Here is a 27,122-nt window from a genome sequence, read left to right on the forward strand (position 1 = left end):
AGGCACATTTACTCTGAGATCACCTCAGTGCTTCCCTTCCCTCAAATCTGGGAAGTACCACTGCCACCGGGGAGTGCTCAGTGCTCTCTTCCTCCTTTCCCCACCCCCCCACCTCCCCCTTTTTTTTTGGCATCATGAAATCAGAGTATTTACAGAAAAGCTTGTTCTTTTTCCTCTTCTTTGAAAGAAGGAGAGAGGAAGAATGTTTAGTAAACATGGATTAGGGAAGTGATTATAAAAATGCAAATTATTTTTCATAATACCAAATCATTTAAATAACCCCATACAGCCTCTCTTCAAGGGTGGGCACATTGTGTACTTCTTATTACTCATTACTCAGCCTGATGATTTGCCTCAGGATTAGCTGATACTAAAGTGCACTTTTTTTTCTTTTTTTTTTCTTTTTTTTTTTTTTTTTTTTTTTCCCCTGGGTCTGATAACTCAGATGCATTTTTTCTAATTCATTTCATAATTTCCTTTTTCTCTGGCTGAAGCTAACTGAAGCCACATAATAGCTGACCCTATGGAAATAATACTGAATTTTCCTGCAGGATTCAGACACCTGCTAATAGGATCTTCTGAAGGAGGCTTATTGTATTTGCAAAGGGGCTTGTAGCACATTGTCTGTTTAAAATTGGTTTCATTTGCACTGGATAATTGTGATGTATAAATAGTCTAAACATTCTGTAGCTTGCAGAAATGATCCGAATACTTCTTGCTCCTCCAGTCAATGAAAACCAGGCTCTTTGGCAGCAAGTAGAGAACCACTTCAAATGGAAATGAAACAGAATTTAATAAGAACACATTATTTGGAATAATATACATATGTACATTTTTATACTGTAACTGCTTTACAGATCAGTTTCTAAGCTGGTAAATTAAAAGATACTGTTACATTGAAAGAGTTAAAAGAATGACTTTATTTTAAACTTTGAATGTCTTTTGCAATCTGACATATTGCATCTATTACTTTTCATGGAGACCTTCTCTTGTAAAAATCTAGCCCAGTGAAAATCTTCCTTGCACTTTTTTTTTTTCTTTCAATTTTTTAAAATAAAACAAGCATGGGAGGCATTGTGGGCCTCTGTGTCTCTCTGTGGGTCCTCTATGTCTCTCCCACCCACTATTATAATAAAATGTATAGGCTTTATACTACGATTTTTAAGCTGTTTGACTTTTTGTATCCATAAATAAGGAAGAAAAAAAAAAAAAAAAGAATGAAAAAGAGACATGCTTTTCAAGAAACTATGACTTAAACAGAAGTAAAAAAAAAAAAAAAAAAGACAGGTCAGAGCACCCAAAGTCTGAAGATAAGCTGCTATTTCAAGTAAAGCTGGTGTAAGCCTTTGGTATTTTTAGAGTTGTGGGCACTTCTTTTCAATATATAACAAAGAAAATTAAGTCCATTTTGTATTTTCAGATGCTTTGGTTTCCTGTTCCTGCATCTTCATATACATCTAGGAAAGAACAGATATAATAATGGTTGTACACAATGCTTCCTTTTTTTTTTTTTTTTTTTCTTTTTTTTTTTTTTTTTGTTAAAAAAGAACACTGTTGCAAAGATATACATAAACCAGCAATGCTAGACACAAAATAAAAAACACTTCTTTAGCATGAAAGATAGCTCCAAGGGCATATCTGTAACACACTGATATTTGGCTGAATTTTTACTATGCATAAGATCTCCAGTTTTGAAAGATATAATTAGTGGCAAGACAGGTCTGAGCCATACATAAATGATGCCTTCCTGGCTAATATGGCACACCAGAATGCTGCCTTTTCAGTACAAATATTTCAAGCTGTTTGTATGTTATCAACAATTTTGCACTGAGCACCTGCTAAAGAGTAACAGTAATGATAGGCTGTCGGTGTACACAGCACAAACCCCATGCCAAAATGTCTGGAGAAGGTTTACATCCTCATTGGTCTTCAGCAGATGGCAGAGCAGAAATCTGTGCCATGGCAATGCTTGATCTGAGAGAAATAGTGCATATGAGAGGAGAGGGAGATGATGCAGATTTATCTTCATTTGAAGTGAAAATGCTACCTAAGTTACAATTTCCTCTGTCAGAAGAGTTTTGAGCTGTTAACGCTTATGAACAAGAACTGGATAAACTTCTTGCTCATTAGTTTTTGTAGCCATTTTCTAATTTATTTTTATTTTTTTTAATATGTGGAAAAAGTCAATTGTCCTCTTTGACAAAGGATTTATATTTAGTTTAAAAAACGTGCAAGAATGATAAAAAAAATATCAGTTTAGAGGAGTGTTTTTAATGAAATGATTGAATGTGCTACAGCCTTGTAACATCCTATGACAGTCTATCACAGAGATGGGGCATGGGAGTTTCCTCAAATACATATCTGATGTTTCCACTGGGATTCCTTGAGGAAGGAGGCAAATCTGCAAAAGATTGGTGCACTCAACAGCTAGTATCACCATAAGAACATAAAAATGCCAACCCAGCTATCATCCCAGGTCTATTCTTTTGACCGCAATTAGATTTTCAGTCCCTCAGTTCAACCCCAGGGGAGTTTAAGGTTTTATTACTTTTCAGCAGTATTCTTACCTTTGAAGAGCTGGGGCATGGCTGAACTTTTTGCAGTTATTTAGAGCTCATTAGAGCTCAGAGGCATAGGTGCATGTGTGTGTGACTGAATGAAAAGGCTGATAAAAGCATGACAAAAAGTGTTAGGGAAAAGCTGTTCGCAGAGTGTTATGCGTTGGTTAGTCTGAGAATTTGCCAGTACTGTAACTGGGATTTATATAAAAAGAGATAGAAAATCAACTGACACTGCAGATTTTAGGTTCAAAGAGAGGATTTGAAAGATTCTCAGACAGTAAATCTGGGCATTAAACTATGAAATAATGTGTTTTCTACTTATTTTTCCTTGCCTTTTAGTTCTAATAAATTTTACAGCACTTCTAGTCAGGACCGCAGGGAATATGAGCAGAATGATCACTTTCCCAGCAAACCAATTTGGCTGCCTTAACTTCTATTCTTTTGTTTTTCACAAAGAGAAATTCCTGTCACAGGCAAAGTGCAGGCAAATCCTGTATCACGCTTCCCATGAGCATTGCTGGTTACTGTACAGAAGCCTGCATACTGAGTTCATGGAACCCATCAATAGGCAAATCACTACTTTGCCCTACAGGAGTCTGAAATTACTTCCCCAGCTCCATTTCCAGTTTTGTGATGTTTTACTTTTCATCATACTCAGTGCTGAAGCATCCTGCTGCAAATACAAGTATTAATTGTTCCAATTTATTCACTACTAAGAGTGCTCCTTCACTGCAGGTCAGGAATTGGAAAATTCGTCTTTCTAATACAGTCTTTCTAAGCTGAGTCATTTACCCTTTATCATATTTAGCAGGACCTATCCTGGTCTTTTTAGTGGAAATGTTGTTCCTATGTTTCTTTTTAAAAATATTGTTAAATGAAGAGAGCAGCAAAATGTGGTTATGCAAACGCGTCCTTTACAGCAACAGAATTCGTTTTGTGAAGCTTGAGTTGGAATCTGAACTGTCACAAAGTTTCAGTTACCTTTACTTTGAACGCATTCTTTTAGTAGAGTCATACATCAGCGAGAAAGCCGAGAAGGGAGACGTACAAGAGTAAGAAGAAAATGTACTTTGTAATTGCTATTTCTTACATCTGGTCTAAAAAATCATCTTGATTCAAAGCGAGTAACTCCAAACAAAGTATAAACGTCATTAGCAATTCATTATTCTCACTAATCAGCTTGCTTTTACAAGCACGGTTGCATGTTTGCATACATAATTTGGATGCACAGTTGAAATTGTAACCTGCACAAAATTTTTAGTAGTGTAAGTACTGAATGGTAATGCAGCCACACAAGCATTGTGATTACTCAGCCAACTGATTAGTATATTTGCAAGAATGAGTATTTTACATTTCAAGAATAAAAGAAATGGAACACAGTAAAAAACATGGAAAATGTGATAAAATAGGCTTGTTACCAAATAAAGTCTTGTGAGCTGTTCTTAATTTGTAAGACTGCCAATATTCAGAGCAGATTTATGGTAGCTACACTGCCATGACAAAAACTTTACAGTGTATTCACTACTCTTATGCCAAGAGGTACGATGCAGTAGGTTTGAATAAAAACAGGACTCGCATCCCCTAGCTGGTAATTAACTCAGCAAAGGCATTTTCCTGGACTTCCAGGCCATGGTACTGCAGAACAATACTTATTTTGCTCTAAAACATTAGTTAAAATCAGTTAATTAGTTAAGACATCAGCTACTCAGATAATGGAGCATTGCCTGTCAGTACTTCAGTGATGATTGCAAACAACCCTTGGTCATTGACCACCTGGCCAGTTTCAACAGTGCAAAAATACCCTAACTCTTCTTGGCACATGACTGGCATGTCTGGAAGCTGGGCTGCCAATTAAACTGCCTCAATTAAAGATGTAACCTGCTCAGTGGGAAGTGCTGAGATCTCAGTGCTGTCAAACTGTAGCTACCCTCTTAAAGCATTTTGGAATTTCCCCTTGAAATTGTGTTTAAAGGTCTTAGCTTTTGTTCTTCATGCTTCGATAAATGTGGCATGATGAAACAGAAGGTTGGAGTCTGGAGGTAAAGTGGAAGTTGTATAGGAATTGTATAGGATTGTATAGGAAATGGTGGAAGAACTGATGTAGCTCACATCTTTTTGTTTCCTTACCCCTTTCACTGGAATCAAACACCAGCCACCAATATGTGAATTGCTCTGTCTCAAACATATGCAGAAGTCCTTGTCTTTGAGCTACCACGAGTGCACACAGGCTTTAACTTACTGTTGATGGTCCTGCTGCTGCTGCTGCTGCTGCTCGGGAATATGCTGAATAACTTCATAAACTGTACTAAGCATATCCTGGCCTGGGACAGTGGCAGGGCCAGGAAGAGATTGACTTGAAACCTAAAAGTAGCAAAGAATGTTTCTGCTGTAATTACAAATGAGAAAAGGTTCAACAGAAATGAAACGGTAATGTAACTTCTCTCTCTCTCTCACACACACTTTAACAACAGATCATCCCTTCTCCATCAAAATTTTGGGCATGGATTTAACAATTTATTAGTTCACATTTCATTCTGGGTAAATTTTCATCATGTTTATAGTAATGCAAACAAAAGTCAGTCAGGATCTAAGAAGATTTAGAATGCAGCTTTTGCATTTAATATAACAACTATTTTATATTATTATTCCACAAGTCAAGGAAGGAAAATTTAATAACAGAAGATGGAAGTAGGAGAAAAAGTATATAGAGTATAAAAAAATAGAGTATAAAAGTATATAGAGTAAAAGTATAAAGATAGTAAAAAATTAGAAAATATTTAGGGAAAAGGCTCAGTATAGTACTCCCACCATCATGTTAAAGTGAGAGAAATTCTCTCTAACTGTGAGAAATTTTCATTAAAAAAGTAAAACAAAATTTTCCAACATGTTATGTGTATAAATCACTTCTTATGCCAACACACCTAGACTCATAATCCATATATCCACTTTCTATATCCAACCTCCAGTTCTTCATTATTTCCAATTTCTTATTTTTCCATTTTTTGCTGACTAAAATGAATCAGTGGATCAAATGCTGACTATATCTGCAATGTCACAAATCTGAGTAGCTAAACCAGCGGAGCTTCTCCTGTTTCCTGAAATTGTGCTGCATAATAGAATGGATATAAGTACTTGTAAATCCACTCTGCTGTGGTCACCTCTCCTCCCTGACTTACTAAGGCTCTGATTCTGCAAGATACTTAAGCAGTGATCTGACTTTGTGATACGATCAGCCCTAGGGATATCAGAGGCTTCTCAGGGCTGGTATGATTTAGGTTCTGAATTCTGAATTCTGTGTTTGCTAAGCCTCTTATTGTCACAAGCATTCACAGACCCAGTTTGGCCTCTCCATTTTCTAAAAGCTTTCTATTGCTGGTGCTGTAAAATTCTGTTCTTACACTGACTTTTACTATAGCAGTCTAGCTCTTGAGTGCCTATGTCAATCGTCTAACCCCAACAGAGAAAAGGGTTTATTACCTATGGTTGTTTTTGTAATACATCATGTATGGAGAGAAATAATTATAAAAACAAAATAGCCTTGACTATCGATGAGCCCCTACATGATCATGTTTAAGAGCTGTCCCTTACCTGACCATCCTGATGCTTTCCAAATGCACAAGACTACTGCCAGAAATTTTCCCCAACAAAGGGAAAGTTCTTGTACTTCCTTCAAGTTTCAGACTGTTGTCCCTAAATTCTGTAGGCTGATTTCTTCGTTTTCTTTGTCATTTTGCTAGAATCACTGAACCACAGGATCATAGAATGCCTTGGGTTGGAAGGAACCTTAAAGACCACCCAGTTCCAATCCCCTGCCATGGGCAGGGACACCTCCCACCAGACCAGGTTGCTCAAAGCCCCATCCAGCCTGGCCTTGAACACTTCCAGGGATGGGGCATCCACAACATCTCTGGGCTGCCTGTGCCAGTGCCTCACCACCCTCAGAGTAAAGAATGTCCTCCTAGTATCTAACCTAAATTTCCCCTCTTTTAGTTTAAAAGCATTCCCTCTTGTCCCATCATTATCTGCTCAAGTAAAAGCTTGTTCATCTTTTTTATAAGCCTGCTTTAAGTAAAGAAAAGCTGCAATAAGTTTACCCTGGAACTTTCTCTTCTTCAGGCTGAACGGCCCCAGCTCTCTCAGGCTGTCTTCATAGGAGAGATGCTCCAGCCCTCTGATCATCTTCATGACCCTTCTCTGGTTCCCCTTTAACAGCCCCACACCCTTCTTGTTCTGGGGGTCCCAGACCTGGATGCAGCACTCCATGTGAGGTCTCACAAGGGCAGAGCAGAGGGGGACAATCACCTCTGTCTTCTGCTGGCCACTCCTCTCTTCATGCAGCCCAGCGCACAGTTGGCCTTCTGGGCTGCAAGCACACACTGCTGGCTCATGTTGAGCTTCTCGTCCACCAGAACCCCCAAGTCCTTCTCTGTAGGGCTGCTCTCAATGAGTTCTTCTCCCAGTCTCCTCATTCACTTGGGATTGCCCCAACCCAGGTACAGCACCTTGTACTTGGTCTTGTTGAACTTCAGCAGGTTCACTTGGGCCTATTTTTCTAGCTTATCCATCTTACACCACAGCAGAATAATGGTCAATGCACAGACACAGTGCAAAGAAATAGCATACGTAGTAGAGATTTTTTCTGCCAGCAAAATGCCTGTGCTTAAGTCCTCCCTTGCAATACATGAAACTACCAAAATAATTCTTAAAACATGTAACTGAGATTTATTTTGTATATATTTACAAACAATACTTTAAATATCTCTTGAGGCTTTTCTGCACTGTCAAAGTTGTATGTTGTGTGAGCAACAGTACAGAGACAAGGGAGAATGGTTCACTGTTACTCATCTACGCAACACTGGTTCACTGTTACTCATCTACCCAACACTAGTGATATTCTTTTACCATAGGGTAACTGAACTGACATTGTTCCATGTAGAGTTTGGTTAGTTCCCTCCTGCACCATGATGATACATGTACTGAACTGAAAACTTAGTAAAGAGAAAGAGAAAGCACTGAGTAAACAATAGTTATGAACAGGGTGTCATAAAAACAGCTATGAAAACCAACAGAAATGAACTGGCAAAAGGATTCTAGTGCTGACATTTAGTACTCCTAAAGAAATAGAAAAAAAATATCAGTTTGCAACATAAAGTCACATACCCTAGAACCACTGGCATGATCAGGAATAGCAACAAATTCATAGATCCCAAAATCATCCAATGCACTTTCATGTCCTGAAGTTAAAATGAACAAACATGAAAAACATGTCAAGATGTAATATGAATCCGGAATAGACAGTTCAAATATGGATGGGAAAACTCATTTGGCCTAATTTCAAAACAAAACCAAAACAACAAACAGCTGAATATTGGATATTTGGTCTACTTTAAACCACTTTAAACCACTGAGCTGGCATGGAGCCAGGCAGGGCAGCTGCACCACCGGTGTGCACACTGCTTGGTGATCCCCAGGGCCTCAGACCAAGAGCAGAGCCTCCAGCTGAGCTCAGGTATCTGCCTGAGCATGGCTCTTGTGCAGTGGAGTTCTATGATACAAGCCCAATTATATTTCATTATGATCTCAAGATTGTGGTATTGCTTGGTGCCATCAGCATTCAGAAGTTTAGCTTTAATTTACCTGAGCAGCTTGAGTTCAAGCCAGCAGGATGCATACTGGTGTGAACTCTACATGAGTTAAACCCATGCTGACCTGTTCTCCTTTTGCTTTTATCCTAAGAAAGCTAAAACAGAGGTGTACAGCCCAAGCTAAATGTAGATCCCTTCCTTTCCTTCTTTCTTTTTGTATGTAGAGATGCTGTTTTTCAGTAAGAATGGATTTGACCTTATGCTCACACTTCTTTCATTAGCATTACCTGAAAATGTCTGTGCCTTTCTGTAATCAGCCTCTGGCCTAAAAAACATAAACACGCTTTTTAATTTGATGTCACAAGCCAAGGAGAGAAAATTAATATGAAAAAGTGTAATTCTTGTAATGGAGTGGATTTCAAAACCAAAAAAAAAATTCTTTTTGTACCTGCTCTGCAGCTTCTGTCGTATCACTGAAAAGAAGAGAAAACAGAAAAAATCATTCTTTATGTTCTAATATTTCAGAAGAATAGCCAGAACATGCTTAACTTTTACATACCTTTATGTGGCTGATACCTTTTCCATATGAACAGAAAGACCATAACTAGGATCAAAAATAATGAAATTCCAGTTATTACTGCAAGAGATGACAAAGATTTTCCTTTCTGGGCCAGCTTTTCCAATCCTGTATCAAAGAAGATGGGTACCACATTTAGTCTCCTGTTCTGTCCAAAGTGATATTCCAACAATGAAAAATGCATCTTTATAAATTCATAAAAAGCTAGTATATAGGTATGAAATAGATATAAATTTTAGGTTCCTGTGAATTGGTAATGATTCCCCACAAATCACCTAAACTGGGAAAGGAATTACATGCATACCAGAAAAGAGTCCAGAAAAGAATGGTACCTAGAACTAAATGAAGGTCAGTCAACATAATCCAGGAATTAGAGCATCACAAAAAGTAAATGAATGTATTCTGGTCTTAGTAACAGAGACTCTGAACTGCAAAGAAAACAGGTGACAGAACCTGTAGGTACTCAGGAAATCACGGGTGAACCAGGAGCAAGGATGAGGTCTCCACAGTGATTCCATCACTGTGGATTAACAGCAAACCCTCTCCTCTGCAGGTTGTTGTTATAGGGTATGGATTTCCACTCTGCCAGGCCAACAGACATGTCAAACAAATCACGAGGTAGATAGTTTTTTCTTCTTCTAATAAAAATGCAGTCAGCTGGTTGTGTTTGTGTCAGACTGTGTTAGGAAACAGCAGGAGACTATCATGCTTTCAAAGCACTCTATTTGCAAGCCAAGACTGGAAAGTGATAGCTTCCAAAACTGGCTTTCCAAAATGCAATGAACGCCATCCTGTCCCACACGGGAGTCCTGCAGGGTGTGTTTAGAGTCAGCAGAGCTGCGACAATTTCACATACACACAATTATATGCCTCCCTGGTATATTTTACTCTCTGATAGAGCAGCACGCATTTGGCTGGATGGTAGGACAGATCCTCCCTCCTGGCACTGCAGCAGACAGAAGGCAAAAAGCTGACATATTTCTAGAGCTAAGGGGTGAGGTATCTGACTGTGCATGGCTCTTGGGCAGGGGAGCTCTATGATAAAATTGTGCACACCTCAGAAATTTGTAAGGTAGCTGTGGGCTGCACAGCATTTGAGTTGGCATTCAGACATCTCTGTCAGAGCCACCTCAATGGCATGTGGTGTGTCAGATGCGTTGCATCTTCTCATGGGGACCATAAATGAGTATCTTTCCCTCTGCTTCAGTGTTTGGCTTTCAGTGGATCAGCACAGGTTCCTGTTCATATCAAAGTGCCTACAGATGAAGCTGCTGTTCCTCTCCCTGTAGGTTATTAGGTCTTTGTGAATGGCTGGAGCCAGCACCTTGTATCTAACCAGCAGTCCTTGTGTTGTGTACATTTTCTACTTCATGCATGAAAAGATAATATGCTGGTCACCAGCACAACTGCTATTCGTCTCTCAGGTTGTCTGCCCTTACTTAAATAAATAAAATGAAATGTCTCATAAAGTGTAAATATCACAAAGGTAGTGGTGTGCAAGCAACAAAACTGCAGAAACCATGTTTGATAGTGCCAAAGTTTGATTGGCTTTGCTAATAGAATAAAGAATTATAATTACAGTGATCAAGCAAGCAATTCCTAGACTGAAAACTATCAGGTGAATACAGAGTAGCTGGGGAAAAAAGAAACCAGTGCAGATTATGTATAGCTGGAGTAGCACAGACTCAATGCTTTATGACAACTGATGGCTTCATCCATCCCACACTTGAGGTTGTTCAATATGCAGGAGACTGCGGGATAATTTTTGCTAATATGGCATTGCTAGCTCATTGAAGGCAGAAGACAAAATTGTCCAGGGGGCTTGCTGTGGGACCAAAGGTTAAGACAACAATATCTGTAACTCAACACAACTGCCCTCCTATCGTAGGGCTGCATACACCTCTCTTTTCCTCTGTTTATTCTTCATCTGCAACCCCTCAATATAGATACTTCTTTCAAGTAGTTTGTGCTGGATGGGAGGGAAATCATCCCAGCTGTAGGAGCTGCATAGTAGGAGGGACTAACTGAACTACTGGAGCTTTTTCTAAAGGTTTTTACATCACTGACAGTCTGGTTATTTATCAAATCCCCTCAGAATCTAATAAATTATGTTTGCTTGTATTCATGCCCATATAGATAAATGGGATTTCTTTCCTTTTTCGGAGATACACATTAGCAGAACTTTTCCAGCAATATTTACTGATACAGCACAAGCAGAATATATACAATTAAATACACAAAAATATGTTGAAAACACCTACATAGAACTTGCAAAGACAGGAATTTGAAAGTTTGGAAATGCCAAGCATAGTTGCTTGTGCAGTCATAATTCCCACCTCTTGCTCTGAATGGTGTAGAATTTGTTAAATTAGAAGCCATGCCACAGTCCATACATGTGAATTAATGCTGTGTATTTGCCAGTGCCAGCTTTATTAACACAATTCAAATGTGCATTATTTAGCTGTATGTATTTCCACCTATGAACTCCTGTACAGACCCAGCATCTACTCACATTACATAACTCACTGCCATTGTGCTGGCTTTGGGTGCACTGAGACGTTTTGGCTATTGCATGGATGAAATGTGTGGATTTCCAACAAGATGCATCCCAAACGTTCAGGAAAATAAATCTCTGCAAATTCACCATTTTTTTAAAATTATTATTCTTTCAATGTACCTCTTTCATCAAGAAACAAACAAACAAACAAACAAAAAAGAACTTGAAAAGACAGATGAGTCCTTAAAATCCTTTTTAAAAATAATTATTTTAAATTTAGACTCAATAAATCTCATATCCACAAGCACATTTGTGCAGAAAACAAAGAAGTGGTCTTTGCATGCATTTAACACTCAAACTGACTCAGTTTGAGGAGTGAGAAATGACTTGTGTACGTAATGAGATAGATCCTATTATTTTAAAACCTAACTAGTCTTGGCCAAAACCAGACTGTGGTTAGTGCACTTTTTTGATATAATTGTAATTTATTAATAAAATTGTTAATGATTTTTTGCATTAATTAGGCAGCTGTTACTAGTGCCGTAGAGGTGAGTTTCAATCTGAAACTAAGGTTGGACTGCAAGCTCTTCCAAGCCATTGATGTTCCTATTGCTGCTTAAATGGCATTTCCAGTGTTTTGAAAGGCACAGTCCAGGCTCTGTACCTAGGATTATAGGAAGAGGCAAAAGGCACATGGAAGAGAATTCATAGTATTTGTTTAATCCTATAAAATTTCTGTTAGTTCTGTAAATTCTGTTAAGCAGAATTTAGCCTGAGCAGGTTCACTGAGGTTTAGTCTGGTGGGTGAATTCATACCTTTTATGTTCAATCAGTGCTGCACTGCAACAGGTGGGCTCAACATCTGGATTTAGTGCTATCTGAATAAATATTTTTCAAGAAGAAATATCTGTAGAGGGGGGATTTTTTCCCCCAAATACACAGGATAAAATAGTTTTGAAAACTTTGTTTAGGTAAAATATTTGTCAGTTAGGAAATGTATGTTTTTAAGTGCAACTAAACATTAAGTTCTGGATTTTTCCTTCCTTTTGGGGCTATAAAAGGAAATCTCAGCTGAATTTCTTATTTCTTACTGATGAATATACCATACAGCTTACATGAACTTCCTGGGGAAATGTCTTTCTTATTTCTAATGACACATAGGTCTGTTCACATTTTCTTTCTCCACTAACTGTAACATTTAAAATGCAGCATTCTCATTGCAAAATTGCAACCTGTCTTCCTTTCAGCATACTTAACCCTAAGGATTTGTGATGATTACATACCAGCTTGAATAATGGACATCTGCTCACCTTGTTTACCTTACTAACAAATGGCTGAGCTCTTTGTTCTGCACAAGCAAAATTGCTCTGTTAAATTTTCTAAACTGCAATTGATTACATCTTTTTTGAACAGTAATAGCACATGGTCCTTATCTGAAAACACTTGTATTGATCCTTATTAATAAGAGTTATCAGAGTTCCTCAGTATCTTATTCTTAGCTGTGTGCTTCTGGAGTTTTCCTTAAAATATGCTTTGTTGCTCTTTAAAACAATCTGATGCAGGAACTGAAGTTATAAATTACAGGAAACAAAGGGGATGTGCTCAGCAGAACATAGTGGACAGTTCATAGATTGTTAAATACAAAAGCAAAATGTTTTTTACAAGCAGATTGTAATTCATTCATCATCACAGCTTGCATTATCACCATATGCTAAACTGAGGTTCTTATAATACCTATATCCTCACACTGGGAAGGTATTAAAGACCCTCACTGCTATTAGTCTGTGACTGATCACTTTAGCCTGTGAGGTGATTGAGACTCTCCCATGTACTGACCACCACGGGTCCCCAGGGCTCAAAACTCCTGAAAGGCAGAGAATGAGACAGTGAGCTTTAGACAAAATCTGCCCTTGGCAGGAAAGGCCAACCCTGGCACCCAGCAGATTTTTGCAATGTTTTCTCCATTTATTGTTATCATTTTTAAAAGCACAAAGTAAGAAACATAGTAAGAAACATATAATTCTGACATGGTAGTTGGTCATGATGAGGTTTGCCTACTAAGGAAGTTTTTCTACTCATGGGATAAAGCTCCAAATGTATTTGGAGTGTCAAACTGCCACAAAACTCCAGTATCTCAGGGGGTCTTGTCCCATGCTCTGACACACTGTGAGTAAAACCTTGATCCCATTGAATGGCCCAAATCCCTTTAACTACATTGTTAGAAAGACCTCCCTTCACATGTATATTCTCTCTGTAAGAGAGAATATTTTTTCCTCATGTTGACACTCTCTTCAGATGCTATAGTTACAGCAAGGAACCGATGTTCTTACCTGCAGAAGTAATGATCACTGTGAAGTGAGTTTCATCTCGTTTTCCAGTCACGTTGTTGAAAGCACGGCACATGTAATCTATTGTCTTCTGGGACACTTTATCAGATACCACTTCCAGGTGAGGTCCATATTTGATTACTTGAGTGGTGTTGTCATCCCTTTGAATCCATGAGTAAGTATTTGGTGGATTTGAATCTGCTGAGCAGTCAAACAGGATAGCTTCCCCTATGTCAACTGTGAACACTGCCCCTACATTCAGACCTTTGTCTGACTTAACTCTGAGTCCGTAAGGTCCATCTGCATTGAAAAAGAAAAAAGAAAACATTGTGGAAAAATTAAAATAGAAGTACACATTTAAACTTTAGGTAAAAGCATATCTTTAAACTTGGAATCTTTAAACTGGACTAGTCTTTAGGATGGCTGTCATTAGATTAAATTATTTCAGTTAAAAGGCTTTCAGTTCAATAATTTGATCTTTACCAGGTTTATCTCAGACTACACCTGCTTAATGCTGATCTAATCACTGTTCAGGGAAACAGCGCAGGTCTATGCCTTGTTCAGTACCACAAAAATAATGAGAACTGATCACAGTTGGAAAAGTTGTGAAGTAAAGGAGCAATTTTTCATGTGCATGCTAGACCTTTTCTACTCAAATGCCAAAGTTATTGGTATTTTTAATCTCTCTGCATATCTAAAGGTGAATAAAATAGCTTTGAAATACATAAATAGTCACTGTAATACTCAGCAGTATAATAATTATTTGCACAACTATCATAAAGGTATACTTTAGAGTGGGGTGTGCCCTAGATAACTTCATAAAATGTTTTCAATAAATGACTGCTAAAATAAATGTTAACCTTCCCCTATTTTAGTATGTTTCTACTGCTTTGACATTTAGGTTTCTTTCGAGAGCAAACCCTTGCACCTTACAAGACAGATAGATTTCTGAATATAGTTAGAAGAGATATATTGTCCAGCTGACGTGTGCTTATTAGATAATTGAGCAGCTAAGTATTTTTAGGTTAATCTCCATAAGAAAACGGGAAAGTAAGCAATATATTTAAATATAGTAAGTGTAATTCCCATGCTATTTTTAATAGATCATTTAGGAACTTTTTTTTTTTTTTTTTTTTTTTTCCATCTTTACATGTTAAAACCTATTTTTACAAGGATCTGGGTGTAGACAATAATGTAGAGAATAAAAAATAAATTTAGTTAAATTACTTATTAAATTAATTTTTCCAGTCAAAAGAACTAATTATTTTAATGTTGATAATTCCTGAAGGGCTTCCATGTGCAATCAAAACATACAGACCTACTACTTACAGATGCTAAAAGAAGCCAAAAGACATTATGCAGTATCATAGAAAAGTTCACCGAGGACAGCATAGCAAGAAGACAGGTAAGTCAATATTATGTCCATTTTAATGTAATCAAGTAATATTTCCATGTTCCTATGGTTGTCTGGAAGTATTAAATAATGCAGCTGGTTTTGAATGTGAAATTTGTTGTCATATGAAGATGAACGCTGGCTTCTTTCAGACTCTATTTCTTATCAGGAAATTCAGGCTAATGTTAGATTTACTGGTAACATGTATCACAGAATCACAGAATCACAGAATCATCTAGGTTGGAAGAGACCTCCAAGATCACCGAGTCCAACCTCTGACCTAACACGAACAAGTCCTTCACTAAACCATATCACTAAGCTCTACATCTAAACGTCTTTTAAAGACCTCCAGGGATGGTGACTCAACCACTTCCCCGGGCAGCCCACTTCAGTGCCTAACATCCCTTTCGGTAAAGAAGTTCTTCCTAATATCCAACCTCAACCTCCCCTGGCGCAACTTTAGCCCGTTCTCCCTTGTCCTGTATGCTTCTATTTATTCTCTGTCTTGTTTTATGAGAGTGGCCTCTTCAAGAGCACATAGCAAGCTGCACACAGGCTGTTTCAGGTGTGCTTTTGTGGTTTTCTTTCCCTATTTGTGGAGGTTTAGGAAAGAGAATGGACACTATGACACCACAAACTGAATTTTTTCAATTTTAAACTATATCTTCATATTTTACAACTTACAGTTGTCAAGATCTCTATTTTTTCTACTTATGTCTTAGTGGTAAGATTTTTGCAGTCTCATTTTAAGGAAGACCCAGCATCGTGTGTGATATTTTGTTGGGCCATATCATACAGATCCACATCAGAATGAATTAGCTCTGCTCTGACCTACACCACAGGTGCCACGGAGAAGAACCAAGGCATTTTAAAAAATCTAGCATCTGAGATGAAGGGCTCCTTGTTCACAGGCTCCATAACTCCTGAGTCATTTGCTTTACTGTACCCAAGCGTCACTTCACGCTATGATAAATACTTCTGGGAAGTGCAAACCTATCACCATTACTTTAGTGTGACTGAGTGCACCCCGACTGAAGATTTCTGTGTGTGCAGTGGCCAGTCACCACACTGGGCACCGCACACCGGGACTTGCCCCTTGCTTTTTTGTATGGGAAAGGAGAGGGACATAAAGAACTTTAACTTTTTTATAAACAAAACTAAAATCCCTCACATTATTTATAGGAAAGAGTATGCTTTTTTTTTTTTTTTTACTTTTCAGAGTGATTCAGTGATTTCTCCTATCCAACCGTTCTTTCTGCTATTAGCTTTTATTTTCACTGATAATATAACCTCTGGCATATGTAAACAGAGATTAATGGTAAGAATAGCTGACAGGCCTCTCTGCTCCCTCCTTATAGTGGGAGACTGCTGCAGTCTGCAAAAGAATCAGGACTGAGTTCTGCTTTTGTACCAGTGCCATAGCAGTGCAGCGCACACAGCTGGCACTAACGCAGGACCACACTTTGGTATGAAAGCTGCAAATCAAAAGAAACAATGATTAAAAACTCTGACAACTGCTGTTGCAAAACAAACAAACAAATAAACAAAATGAAATAGTCAAATATTGTCAAGGTCTGAAAAGCAGCTTCACCTCAGTGAAGTCCATCCTTGAAGAAGTTACCATCAGATAATCCTTCAGAGTTTGGATCAGACGGTTGCCTCTCCTGGACTTTGCATACATCACTGTGATTCCTATAGACTAGGTAGCTGAGGGGCATATGCAGCTTCAACTATGATTCTGATAAGCAAATAATCAGCATTCTCCTTTCTGAGACTAAATATATTCTGGCTTCTGGAGGTCCAAAGGAATGAAATCCCACTTGATCTATTAACTTCAACTCTATCACAGCAATACAGCTGTTCCTGTTGCAGCCTCCATGACAACAGTTTCTTCTTCTTCTCTTGAAATAACTTTTTTTTTCTAGATCAAGCTACTGCAATAGCAATTGTTCTGTGGTGCATTATCATAACAGAGAAGTGGGAAAATATTAATGAGCAATGAAGAACGAAAACAACTTTTGATTCTCAGTAAAAACAAAACAAAGCAAAACAAACCAAACCATAATGCCTGCCTTCATGGATCACCCAGCTCTACTTCTTTCCTGTTTCATTCTCAACAGAAACAAGCCTCTCATCTCAGTGCAGCTAGTTAACTAAATGACTTGTAAAATAATAAATCACCTGTTCTGGGCAACAATTTACTGCTCTGTGGGAATATTTCCAATTGCTCCTATATCCATGAGACTGTTGCAGTTTCTAAGCAGATGGCAGGTATTTACTGTGAGTGACCTTTTTTTTTTATCACTTACAGTAACTCCCCCGCAGCAATGACATATGGCACATGGGGATCCTGGGGCCTATCCCAGAGTGTTATTGACAACTGCTGGGTGGAAGACAAACCACCTCTGCAGGCAGAGGTTGGACGGGATTATGCAACTTGGTATAGCTCAGGAAGGAAGGCCCCAATTCCCATCACAAATTTGGATGTAGATAGTAGTGCAAGCATTGCAGCCTTTCAGTATTGCATTATTTTCTCTTTTTATATATATATATATATATATATTTCATATTTTAAGTTACACACAAAGAAAACCCTTGATTCTGATGAAACAAAAAGTATATTCTGAAAATATTACTACTTATATGATAAGAATGGAATGAACAGACAGTGCCACAGATTAACACAGCAGTCAGAAAAGTGGCAACGGTGCATTTGCAGCTTGCTTAGAGGTCATTTAAATAAACATCTTAAAAGAACACCATTACAAACCCTTAAAAATATTTCATAGCAGTGTCCTGCAAGCAATGATGGCCAAACGTGAGGCTATCATAGCCTGCTCTTCATGGCCTATTACAACTTTTATTTTGTGATGTTATTCATCTATTTTAGATCCTGATGTCTGTGTATATAGCCACAGACACTTAAATGATAACTTTTGGCTGAAGAGGTTACTCACATGACTAGCTAAGCAGTTGAGTATTGACAGGATCATGAAATTGGGTTACCAGATCTTCAGAACAGGAATGTCCAAGTGGGCAGTGGTCTTATCATCACAACTATGGTCTACAATTAACTTGTTGAAAAGTTACCTTGCACAGAGATGAGGTGCACTGAAGAGTAAGGTATATTTGCAAAGAGACTTATTTTCTTTTATCAAGCTAATATGGCTGAAAAAAATATAGCTGGGTTTCCGGTACAGAAATATCTCATTGTATAAAACAGACAGTTTCAAAATATGCAGAAAATGGGCACTCTTTCTGGGCTTCAGATTTTCCTTAATTGTAGACTAATTGTAGAGACTGCCTAAAAACCTCATTTCACTTACAGTAAACCATTACAGTTTCCACAGCTGCTGCTTCTTGGAGAACCTATGCAAATCAACAGTAACAGCAACAAAATAATAAATGGATTTGAACTGAAACCTAAAGTGTCTCCGAACTTTGTAAGGATCAGTATGGGATCTTAAATGACACAAAAGAAACCTTGGGACTGTAGAACTGAAAGGTATGTTTTGTACCACTGAGGTCAGCCTTCCACTACAGTAAACTCTCACAGTACAGAATCCCATTCATTCATTTGTCAATCCATGGCAATAGCAATGTGCACAGCTCTTGCAGAACCTCCTTACTACAACAGCTAGAAAACATCTATCTTCCAGTCAAAATATAAGGTTACACAAGTAAACTTCATTGATATACTCCCAGTCTTTATGCTGACATCATTAATGAAAGTGTTAAACAGGACTGGGCTCAAAATTATCTTGAGGAAATATTGAATCATAGAATGGTTTGGGTTGGGAGGGACCTGAAAGATCACCCAGTTCCAACTCCCTGCCATGAGCAGGGACATCTCCCACCAGACCAGTTTTGCCTCATTCAGCCTGGCCTTGGAAACCTCCTGTGGCATCCACAGATTCTCTGGGCAGCCTGTGCCAGCGCCTCACCACCCTCATTGTGGAGAATTTCTTCCTAACTTCTAAACTAAATCTCCCCTCTTTTAGTTTTAAACCATTCTAACTTATTCTATCACCAAACCCTCTGACAAAGAGTCCCTCCCCAGCTTTCGTGTTGGTCCCCTTTAGGTACTGGCAGGCCACTATAAGGTCTCTCTGAAGCTTTCTCTTCTCCAGGCTGAACATTCCCAACTCCCTCAGCCTGTCTTCATAGAAGAGGTGCTCCAGCCCCCTGGTTACCCTTGTGGCCCTCCTCTGGACTCCTTCTAATAGGTCCTACAAACTTATTTTGAATGCAAGCTCACATATAATGTTGACTCAATAGTTTTCTGCCTCTTTTCCATAGTTAGAGGCACTCTTTCCAGCCAGATCTTTTATACAAAGGTAATTATGAATATTTCATATACTCACAATATATGGTTGGTGCAATTTGCTCACTTTCCATTGCACTGACAGGGTTGGACACCAAACAGCTGTAATTCCCAATGTCCTCTTTTACAACAGGAACAATTAGAAGTGTAGCATTGTTTGATGAAAAGATATAGTTAGGGCCAGCATGGAGAGGCTTCCCATTTTTCATCCACTGGTAAACTACCCTCGTGCCTTTTCCCACGGTACATTTTAATGTGATATTCCCCACGTACTCCACTACCCCAGAAGATGGCTCAGTCTGCACAATCGGCTGCGTGACAGGAACTATAAAATAAAGAGATAGGAAGAGTTATAAAAGTGACTAGCCAGTACTTTATAGTTCTCACTGCTAAGACAACGCAAACACCAGTCATCATCCTCGCCGGAAAGTATTGATATTTCAAATTGTATTTGTTAAATATGGTTAAAGGTTGAAAAAAAGAATGTCATACTCTCAGCTGGTGACTGTAAGAATTGTTCCAGTACTTAAACAAAAGTGGACTGTTTATATTAATTGTTATGTGACAAAGGCTGCAGTTGGGTATACTGGTGTCTCCAGCTCTGGTCCCATAAGCAAATCCCTGTGGCCACAGCAAAGAAAAGAGCACAAAGGATGACATTGCCCACAGTAAGTGACTTCCCCAACAGTGCTGCCTGCAGCTTGGCTGGCACCAGGACCCACTGAAACACACTGGCAGCCCAGTCGTGAGGATGACTGCAAACTGGCATGGGTGTGGGAGTGAAATGGCAGCTGCAACTTTATCACGTTAACGTCTCATTCATTTAATTGTTTCAAGCCAAACAGCTACAGTGCTCCCTCCGTATAATCCATAAACTGCAGTTCATTGAAAATCGATATGTTCTTATCACTGATAGCATAATGGAGCCTTATGAAATAGTATTTCATATATTTGTCATATTATTTATTGGTTTCTAGATTCCTTAAATGTTTTACTTATGATCAAGAAATATTAGTTGGTACATTAGCTTATTTAAAGATAACTTATTGCAGCATTCCCTCCAGCAGAAGTGGAAAATAACAATAATTGGCCTTTATTCATGCACAGTTGGATTGAATAATGCACTATCATAACTGGATTCCAAGAACCAGTACTTGAACACTACAGAAATTTTACTTTCAAAATGAAGTTGTTACGTTTTATGAACTTACCATCAACAGCTACTTGAATCTTTTCACTGGCAGCTATTGTTCCATTTCCACGGACATTGACTTTTACAATATAGTTGCCCTCATCACTGATATGTAATGGATTGATCATCAAAGATGCATTAGGTGGTATGAGGGTAAACTTGTGCTGATATTCCAGGTCTGGTACTACTGTCTGGTTTACAGAGCCAAGCAAGTATTTTGGATTACTTTGAGGCCTCTCAAACAGCCAAATTATTTGGATTTCACAAGCTGTAGTGTTGAAATTGTAGTCAACAGTAAGCTGGAGAGGTTGCCCCTCAATACCATGGATAGTATGAGATGGTACTGTCAGCTTCAAGGCAGAACAAATACCTGCATAAAAATGAAAACCAAACAAATAAACAAACCCAAAACACAAATGGGAACACTGGAAGAAACAAATGAAAAATTCTCACAGAGAAAAAATTCTTAGAGATGAAAACTTTTTTTAAAATTTTTTTCTTTTTCTTTATGGTTATGATTCAGATTTCAAGTAAGAAATGGAAAAACTCTCCTTCACTTCAGTGGAGTAGGATCTAGTTGTAGAGCTCCAGCTTTGAAATACAGGAAAAGCCAAAGCTGGAAGGATATTTATGATTTCTGGTTAATTTATTTTTTTCCGTTTTTGCAAGTTTGACGAAAATGGAGAAAGGTGAATTTACCTTAATGTTTAAAATCCTTTTACTTCCTTATACTTTCAATTTGCAGAGCTCCTATTGTCTAATAGTCTTCAACTGCAAACTCAATTTTGAGGATTTTTTTTGTGTGTGTGTTTATTCAGGGAGAACTTTGTTACTGTCAGTTTGCCAGTTATACTGAGAAATCAATGAAAAATCTAAGAAGGCCCGCTTTCACAGATTAGTGTGATTAAAATGACAGCAATTAGTCATCACTGTTGTCTGTACTGTACCCTTCAGACTAAATTCAAGAAAGATTACTAATCTTGTAAGGAAAAGCAAGAATTAAGGTTTTCCGTTGATATGCACAAAAGCAAAATTTCCAGTCCCCTGATGTCCTCCAAGAGTACTGCCTCCTTCAGGGTGCAAAACAGCCACCCACCCTTCAGTTACTCACCAGCTTTCCCAGACTTTATTTTAGAACCATTTTTCATCGTGTCATTCTCAGGCAGATTTACAGAACATTATTAAAACTTTGCCCTTAGGACTGTGTGATCAATTTCCATGCGAACTTTTCCACGGTACTTTCAAGCACAACAACGATGTGAAGCATTGCCATTAACGAATTGATTTCCCAACACCATTATAATTGATAAGACTTCACAGATGAGGAATTGAAGCACCGAGAAAAATAGCAGCAAAAATGTCCACTAATTTCTGATCATCAATTTGAAATATTAATGACTGTGTTTTTCAAAGCACATACAAACAGCTTTTAATATGTTTGAGATGTAACTCCTATTGACTTCAGTTGCAGCTTTGAGAGTATTAGTAATAACACGTTGATAAATCTGGTTTAAGTTATCTGTCCACCACTGTGTAGGAATGTGCTGGAAAGAGAAAGAATGTGCTTCCCAAGGACATATGTTGTGCTCACACTGTGCACCAGTTATTCTGAATATCTGTAACCAGGTAACTCTCCTGCTGCAGTACAAGTACCCTCCACCTGGACGGTATCATTGATATAATTTCCTCATTTAGATAACAGGAAAATATAAAAATATCAATTCAGGTGAACAACATGACATTTGTATATCTTCTTGGACGAGAATCTCCAGATTTCGCTGCATGGCTGTTTATGACAAGCTAATAGAGAAAACCAAGGCTGTGTATCAGGGCAGGGACATGAAAAGAGGTTGGGGGCTATAGCTGCAGCTGGGGAGTGTGTAATGCCAGTGATTAATGCTAGAGACCCTCTGGAAGGGCATGACAAGCAGCGGAGTGGGGATGTGTAGGAGAGGACTGGCTGGGGGTAGCTGGCAATGTTGTCCCTGTGGCCGAAGGTGCTGCAAAAAAAACACCTCTGAGATACTGACTGTATTGCAGGAAAAACACACATTTGCTAAGAAACCTCTGGTTGTATACCCGCTGTTCAGCAGCTACTGAGTTTTATAGTCAATGAAAAAGAGGGCTACAAAGTCTACAAAAAAAAAAAAAAAATGACTCATTGTGTAGCTGGCTCCCCTTTTCAGAAAGCTGAACTCAACTTCACTCAGCTTCAGAAGATGGCTTACAGCATTTCTGAAGGTATGGCAGGGAAACCAAAGGAAAACAGCTTGGTGCAGCTACAGGGTAGAAAGCTATGGGGTAGAAAGCTAGGGGGTAGAAAGCATATTGCTACATGCAGATGTTGAAATCCCTTAGTAAGAAGACTCGCAAACCCACTTTCTCAGGGGCTAAAGAGAAAATAGGCAGAGGATTTCGAGTTGCACAGACACTGAGGTGGAAAGTACATTAGAGGGTCAGCTGAGACGGGAGGAGAATGGGACAAAAAGGGAGGAAAAGTGTGGAAAACATGCAGAGAAACTTAAGTGGAGGATGCACAGGAGCATGTTAAGCACATGCTTAGCTTTTTCCAGATCATAAACCTGAAGGAGCTGAAGTACAGGAATTGAAGCCTCATGTACTACTTCTTTTAAATATATCTGTGGCCTGATTTTTTTTTTTTTTTTTTAATGGTGCTCAGCTCTTAGGACTAGCTAGATTCTAGTTAATGGGAGATGAGTTTTGCTGGTTATTGTAATATTTAACGGAAGTGAATTCCCTCCCTGCAAACCTTACAATGCAAATCAAACTGCTGCTGTCCATTTAAGAGAATAATTCCTCAATAATAATATCCTTCATGAAATATTTAATGTTGAAAATACATTTCATATAACCAATACACTTTTTTTTTTTTTTTTTTTAATCTCTTTGAATGAAATAAGAAAGATCTCTCACAGATACCGGGAAATCTGTAAATGGTCAATTAAGAGATCTGGCCATACCCTTTCTCACTAAATGCATGACACTGCTCACTTTTGGGGTTGATTTAGCTGCCAGTAAGTGATCTTGCTGTAGGATAAGAAGCCAGTAACAGCTGCAGTAGTAATCATAAAATATATATTACCATTGATACTTCTCACAGATCTGTGCAGAAAAGGAGCAAGAAACAAACAGGTCCAGTGAGCAGGATAACTGGGGACACCAGTACAAAAGCTATCACCATCACAGAAGAAAATACAGAGAACTGTGGCTAGAAATTTTTATTTCTTCTTGGTTAAAAAATGTGGGAATAGAAACCTTAAAAAGTGTTCAGCCTGGATGCACGTAATTCATGGGGAAAAGCAGCTCCATTTAACACTATGAGCTCAGTTAGGAAATTCTTTTAGCAAAGATGGGTGAAGGTGAGGGAAGAAGCCCTGTTTCCCCCTTGCCAGCTATCCTGTCATTCATCAGGGAGTGGTTTTGGGTGATTTCAGGCTTTGCTGTCCCCTCTGGCTCTGCTGGGGTGGCTTCACAGGGAGCCATGGGCAGGTGGGAGCTCCCCACGGCCGGCAAGCTGAGCCTGAGGCTCAGAGGTGTCACTGGGCAATGGCCTTCTGTCAAAGGGCCTTACGGGAGCACTGCTGGGGGCTCCTGCTTTAACAAAGATCAAATCTTTTGCAGTCTGGAACACTGGACTAATTTTCTATGTTTTCATTTTTAGTTAAATTTAAGCTGAAGACTTATGACTAAACCTTGAATTAATGTTAATAGTGAAAACAAGTTGATGTCCTTTTACGTCTTTCTCACCAAGCACAAATTCCATGTAACTCAAACTTATTCCTATAGTTTTCTAAATCTACTACAATACACATCTTTCAGAGAGGATGGAATTCCCCAAAACAGGTTTTGTATAATGCCCATAAACCAAGTGGGTTGTACAAAAATGACCTCCATTTGGAGCCCAGTGTTTTGCTTCCATCTCACCCTGCTGTCATCAGTATTAGCAAGCACAACAGTATCATTATTGACACAAAACAAGGACTGCAGCTTTAGTTTAAATAAAAAACTATGACATAACTTTTGAGTTTACTGCGTAAACTGAAACCTGCTTAGCGAGGTTTTATTATTCTCTGAATTTAACATGCCCATCTCCTTGTCACAGTGAGTTTGGATTCTCAACTAAGTTTTACTTAAGTGTTCATTTAGCTCCCAAGCTCTCCAAAAACCCTCAGTTTGGTGTAAGATGTCATTCATTATGTGGCAATAGTTTTCACACTTTTTGCAAATAGGTTCATTTGTGAAAAAAAAAAAAAAAAAAAGAGTGAGAGAGATATAATGGACCAGGAAATCTGCTACTTCTCTACCCCTTATTTCTCAGGTATGCTCTTCCCAAGGTTGGCATTTTTGTCCAAGAACAAGTTCTACTGAGCTTCATTACTTGACTTGATTCTGCCCTCTGAGGTCAATGTCTTCGGTGGTCTTTGTGTCATGCCCCCAGTGCATCGGATTTTTGTCATGACTAAAAGTACAAGGCACCCATTTCCCATAGGAGGAGAGGTTTATACCCGAGTAAGACTATCAGAAGAAACTTGCTAGTGAACAACAATGTACTCTAAAGCATTCTGTTTGCATGCCAATATCTCTTGTAGAATTTTAATCAGAAATGTCCAACAAAGTAATAATGTAGATAAAGAAGTGAATATTCACCATATTCTTATCGAAAGGGTTTTTCAGTTTTAAAGAAGTCTGATACTCTTCATAAGAAAGTGCAATTGTTATGAAGCCAAAGCTCTCGACAAAGTGTTTAGCTCAAAATCAAGGAAACTAGGTGACTGTATATGAACATAGTGAAAAAAAGAAAAAAAAAGAAAAAAGAAAAAAATTGCCCGTATTAGTAAATTAGTAAAGGACGTACTACATTTGTAATGTTATATATTACCTCTGGCGATATTTACAAAAACAATTAAATACAGAGATTTAAACTACAAGATTTTGCAGAAATACAACTTCATCTAACATTTGATCACAGGATCTTCCTGTAAAAGGGCACAGAACATCTGTTTTTTATCAAGTGCACAGATAGCAAATGTACCATTATGAAAACTGCATCCAAATATTGAATAAATGTAATGCAATGAATGTCTTGAATAAATGCAAGACATTCTTCAGTTGACTGAAAGCTTAATTTAGTTTTAGTACCAAGTATGTTTAAATATTATATATAAATTTTAGGTATTAACTACAAGTCATCATAATAAACAGGAAAATACCATATCAGGTCTGTCTGAATATTATACAGTTTTAAACAGATGTGTAACATCTTCTCTGTAAAATTTGGTTCAGAACCTGTCAAGCCTTAATTGTTAAAAAGAATGCACTTTGTATATCTTACTTAATAAAACATGACAATATATTTTTCATCAGTGTGCATGTTTTATTTACATATTATGGATAGCACTATTTTTTGTCAGTTTCTAAAAGTTTTAGCTTAATTCAGAAAACAGAGTAACACAATCTGATTAAAAGCTTTTAGGCTACATTCTTAAAATAATACATCTGACAATATAACAGAAATATCTTCAAATTTACGAGTATAAAAGCAAGCCACATTTCCACAATGAAAATCAAATATAATTCATACGGTCTCTTACCTACAAGCAGAAAATATATTTTGTACTGTAAGTCACAAAATAAGTTGGCTAAAGGGCTCCATGAAAGCATCCTGCCCCATACAAACACCACCTTCTTCTCAGTGCTAACTCCGAGCTTGGACCAGCAGCTGCTGGTTTATTTGCAAGGAAAATCAGCAATGAGTTAACAGGCCCTATCCTGTCCCCAGCCCTGTGTGATTTGAATATGTGTATACAAAGAACAAAGGGAGTGGAACACCTGTTAGATGAGCACCCATCTTCATTGCCTCTGACTTTATCATAACCCTTCCCCAGGAGTCACAGTAAATATGACAGAGAATGTAATAAATGAGGTGCAGAATACAAAGTACGCCAAATTAATAAAAGTAAGTGAACGCACTGAATGTACAGGTATTAACATCCTTCAGCTATACTGTTTCATAAAAATATTATGCTGCTAGATAGCTCTTCTTATTTCAAATTAGAATTAGTATTCAGGTCTTTCTTTCTTTCTTTCTTTCTTTCTTTCTTTCTCTCTCTCTCTCTCTCTCTCTCTCTCTCTCTCTCTCTTTCTCTCTCTCTCTCTCTCCCTCTCTCCCTCTCTCCCTCTCTCTCTTTCTCTTTCTCTCTCTCTCTCTCTCTCTCTGATAAGATTTTTTTCCAATGATAGCCTCCTCTTTTCTGTTACAAAAAATGCAAAAGAGCTATTGCAAAGCCATGTCTAGCATTTTCTAGCATTTTTAGCATTTCTAGCATTTTCTAGCCCATTGTTTTTTTTTTTTTTTCTTTTTTTTTTTCTTTTTTCCTTTAACATAAATGAAATAGAGTGATGATTTTGTTGCCTTTCTCTGAACGACATGTAATGTGAAGTGCCCATCAGGAGTCTACTAACAGAATCCTGCGGCTAGAGTGGACAACTTACTAGAGTTGTTGAGTTAGCTGCTGATTACTGTTTATTCTGCATGAACCTACATCAGTTTAATATTAATACTAATGTATGACCTGGATTCTGTCCAAGGCTGTCACTCACTGTACAAATCTAATCAGCGGCAAACCTGGAACCCTCCCACAGTTG

General features: G+C 38.1%; 1 protein-coding gene across 1 annotated transcript; it reads right to left on the reverse strand.

Annotated features, from left to right (window-relative positions):
- Window positions 1–4,536: 4,536 nt before the first annotated feature.
- Window positions 4,537–26,138, reverse strand: HEPACAM2 (HEPACAM family member 2). Its single transcript, XM_032182797.1, has 10 exons — window positions 26,069–26,138; window positions 20,476–20,826; window positions 19,305–19,589; window positions 13,551–13,847; window positions 8,706–8,831; window positions 8,595–8,619; window positions 8,434–8,471; window positions 7,722–7,795; window positions 4,801–4,922; window positions 4,537–4,696 (listed from the first exon to the last, which is right to left on the reverse strand). The coding sequence occupies exons 1-10, from the start codon at window positions 26,136–26,138 to the stop codon at window positions 4,537–4,539; spliced, it is 1,548 nt and encodes a 515-aa protein (XP_032038688.1).
- Between the last annotated feature and the right edge of the window lie 984 nt (window positions 26,139–27,122).

This window comes from Aythya fuligula, chromosome 2, assembly GCF_009819795.1.
Source record: "Aythya fuligula isolate bAytFul2 chromosome 2, bAytFul2.pri, whole genome shotgun sequence".
Lineage (NCBI taxonomy): Eukaryota > Metazoa > Chordata > Aves > Anseriformes > Anatidae > Aythya > Aythya fuligula.

Bases quoted from the DNA above. Each gene is read 5' to 3' on its own strand.
- HEPACAM2 (XM_032182797.1), bottom strand. From the start codon at position 26,138: ATGCTTTCATGGAGCCCTTTAGCCAACTTATTTTGTGACTTACAGTAC. The intron at 8,472-8,594 runs GTACAAAAAGAA...TATGTTTTTTAG, and splicing joins CGACAGAAGCTGCAGAGCAG to GCCAGAGGCTGATTACAGAA. The intron at 4,697-4,800 runs GTAAGTTAAAGC...GTTTGATTCCAG, and splicing joins CAGCAGCAGGACCATCAACA to TGAAAGGGGTAAGGAAACAA.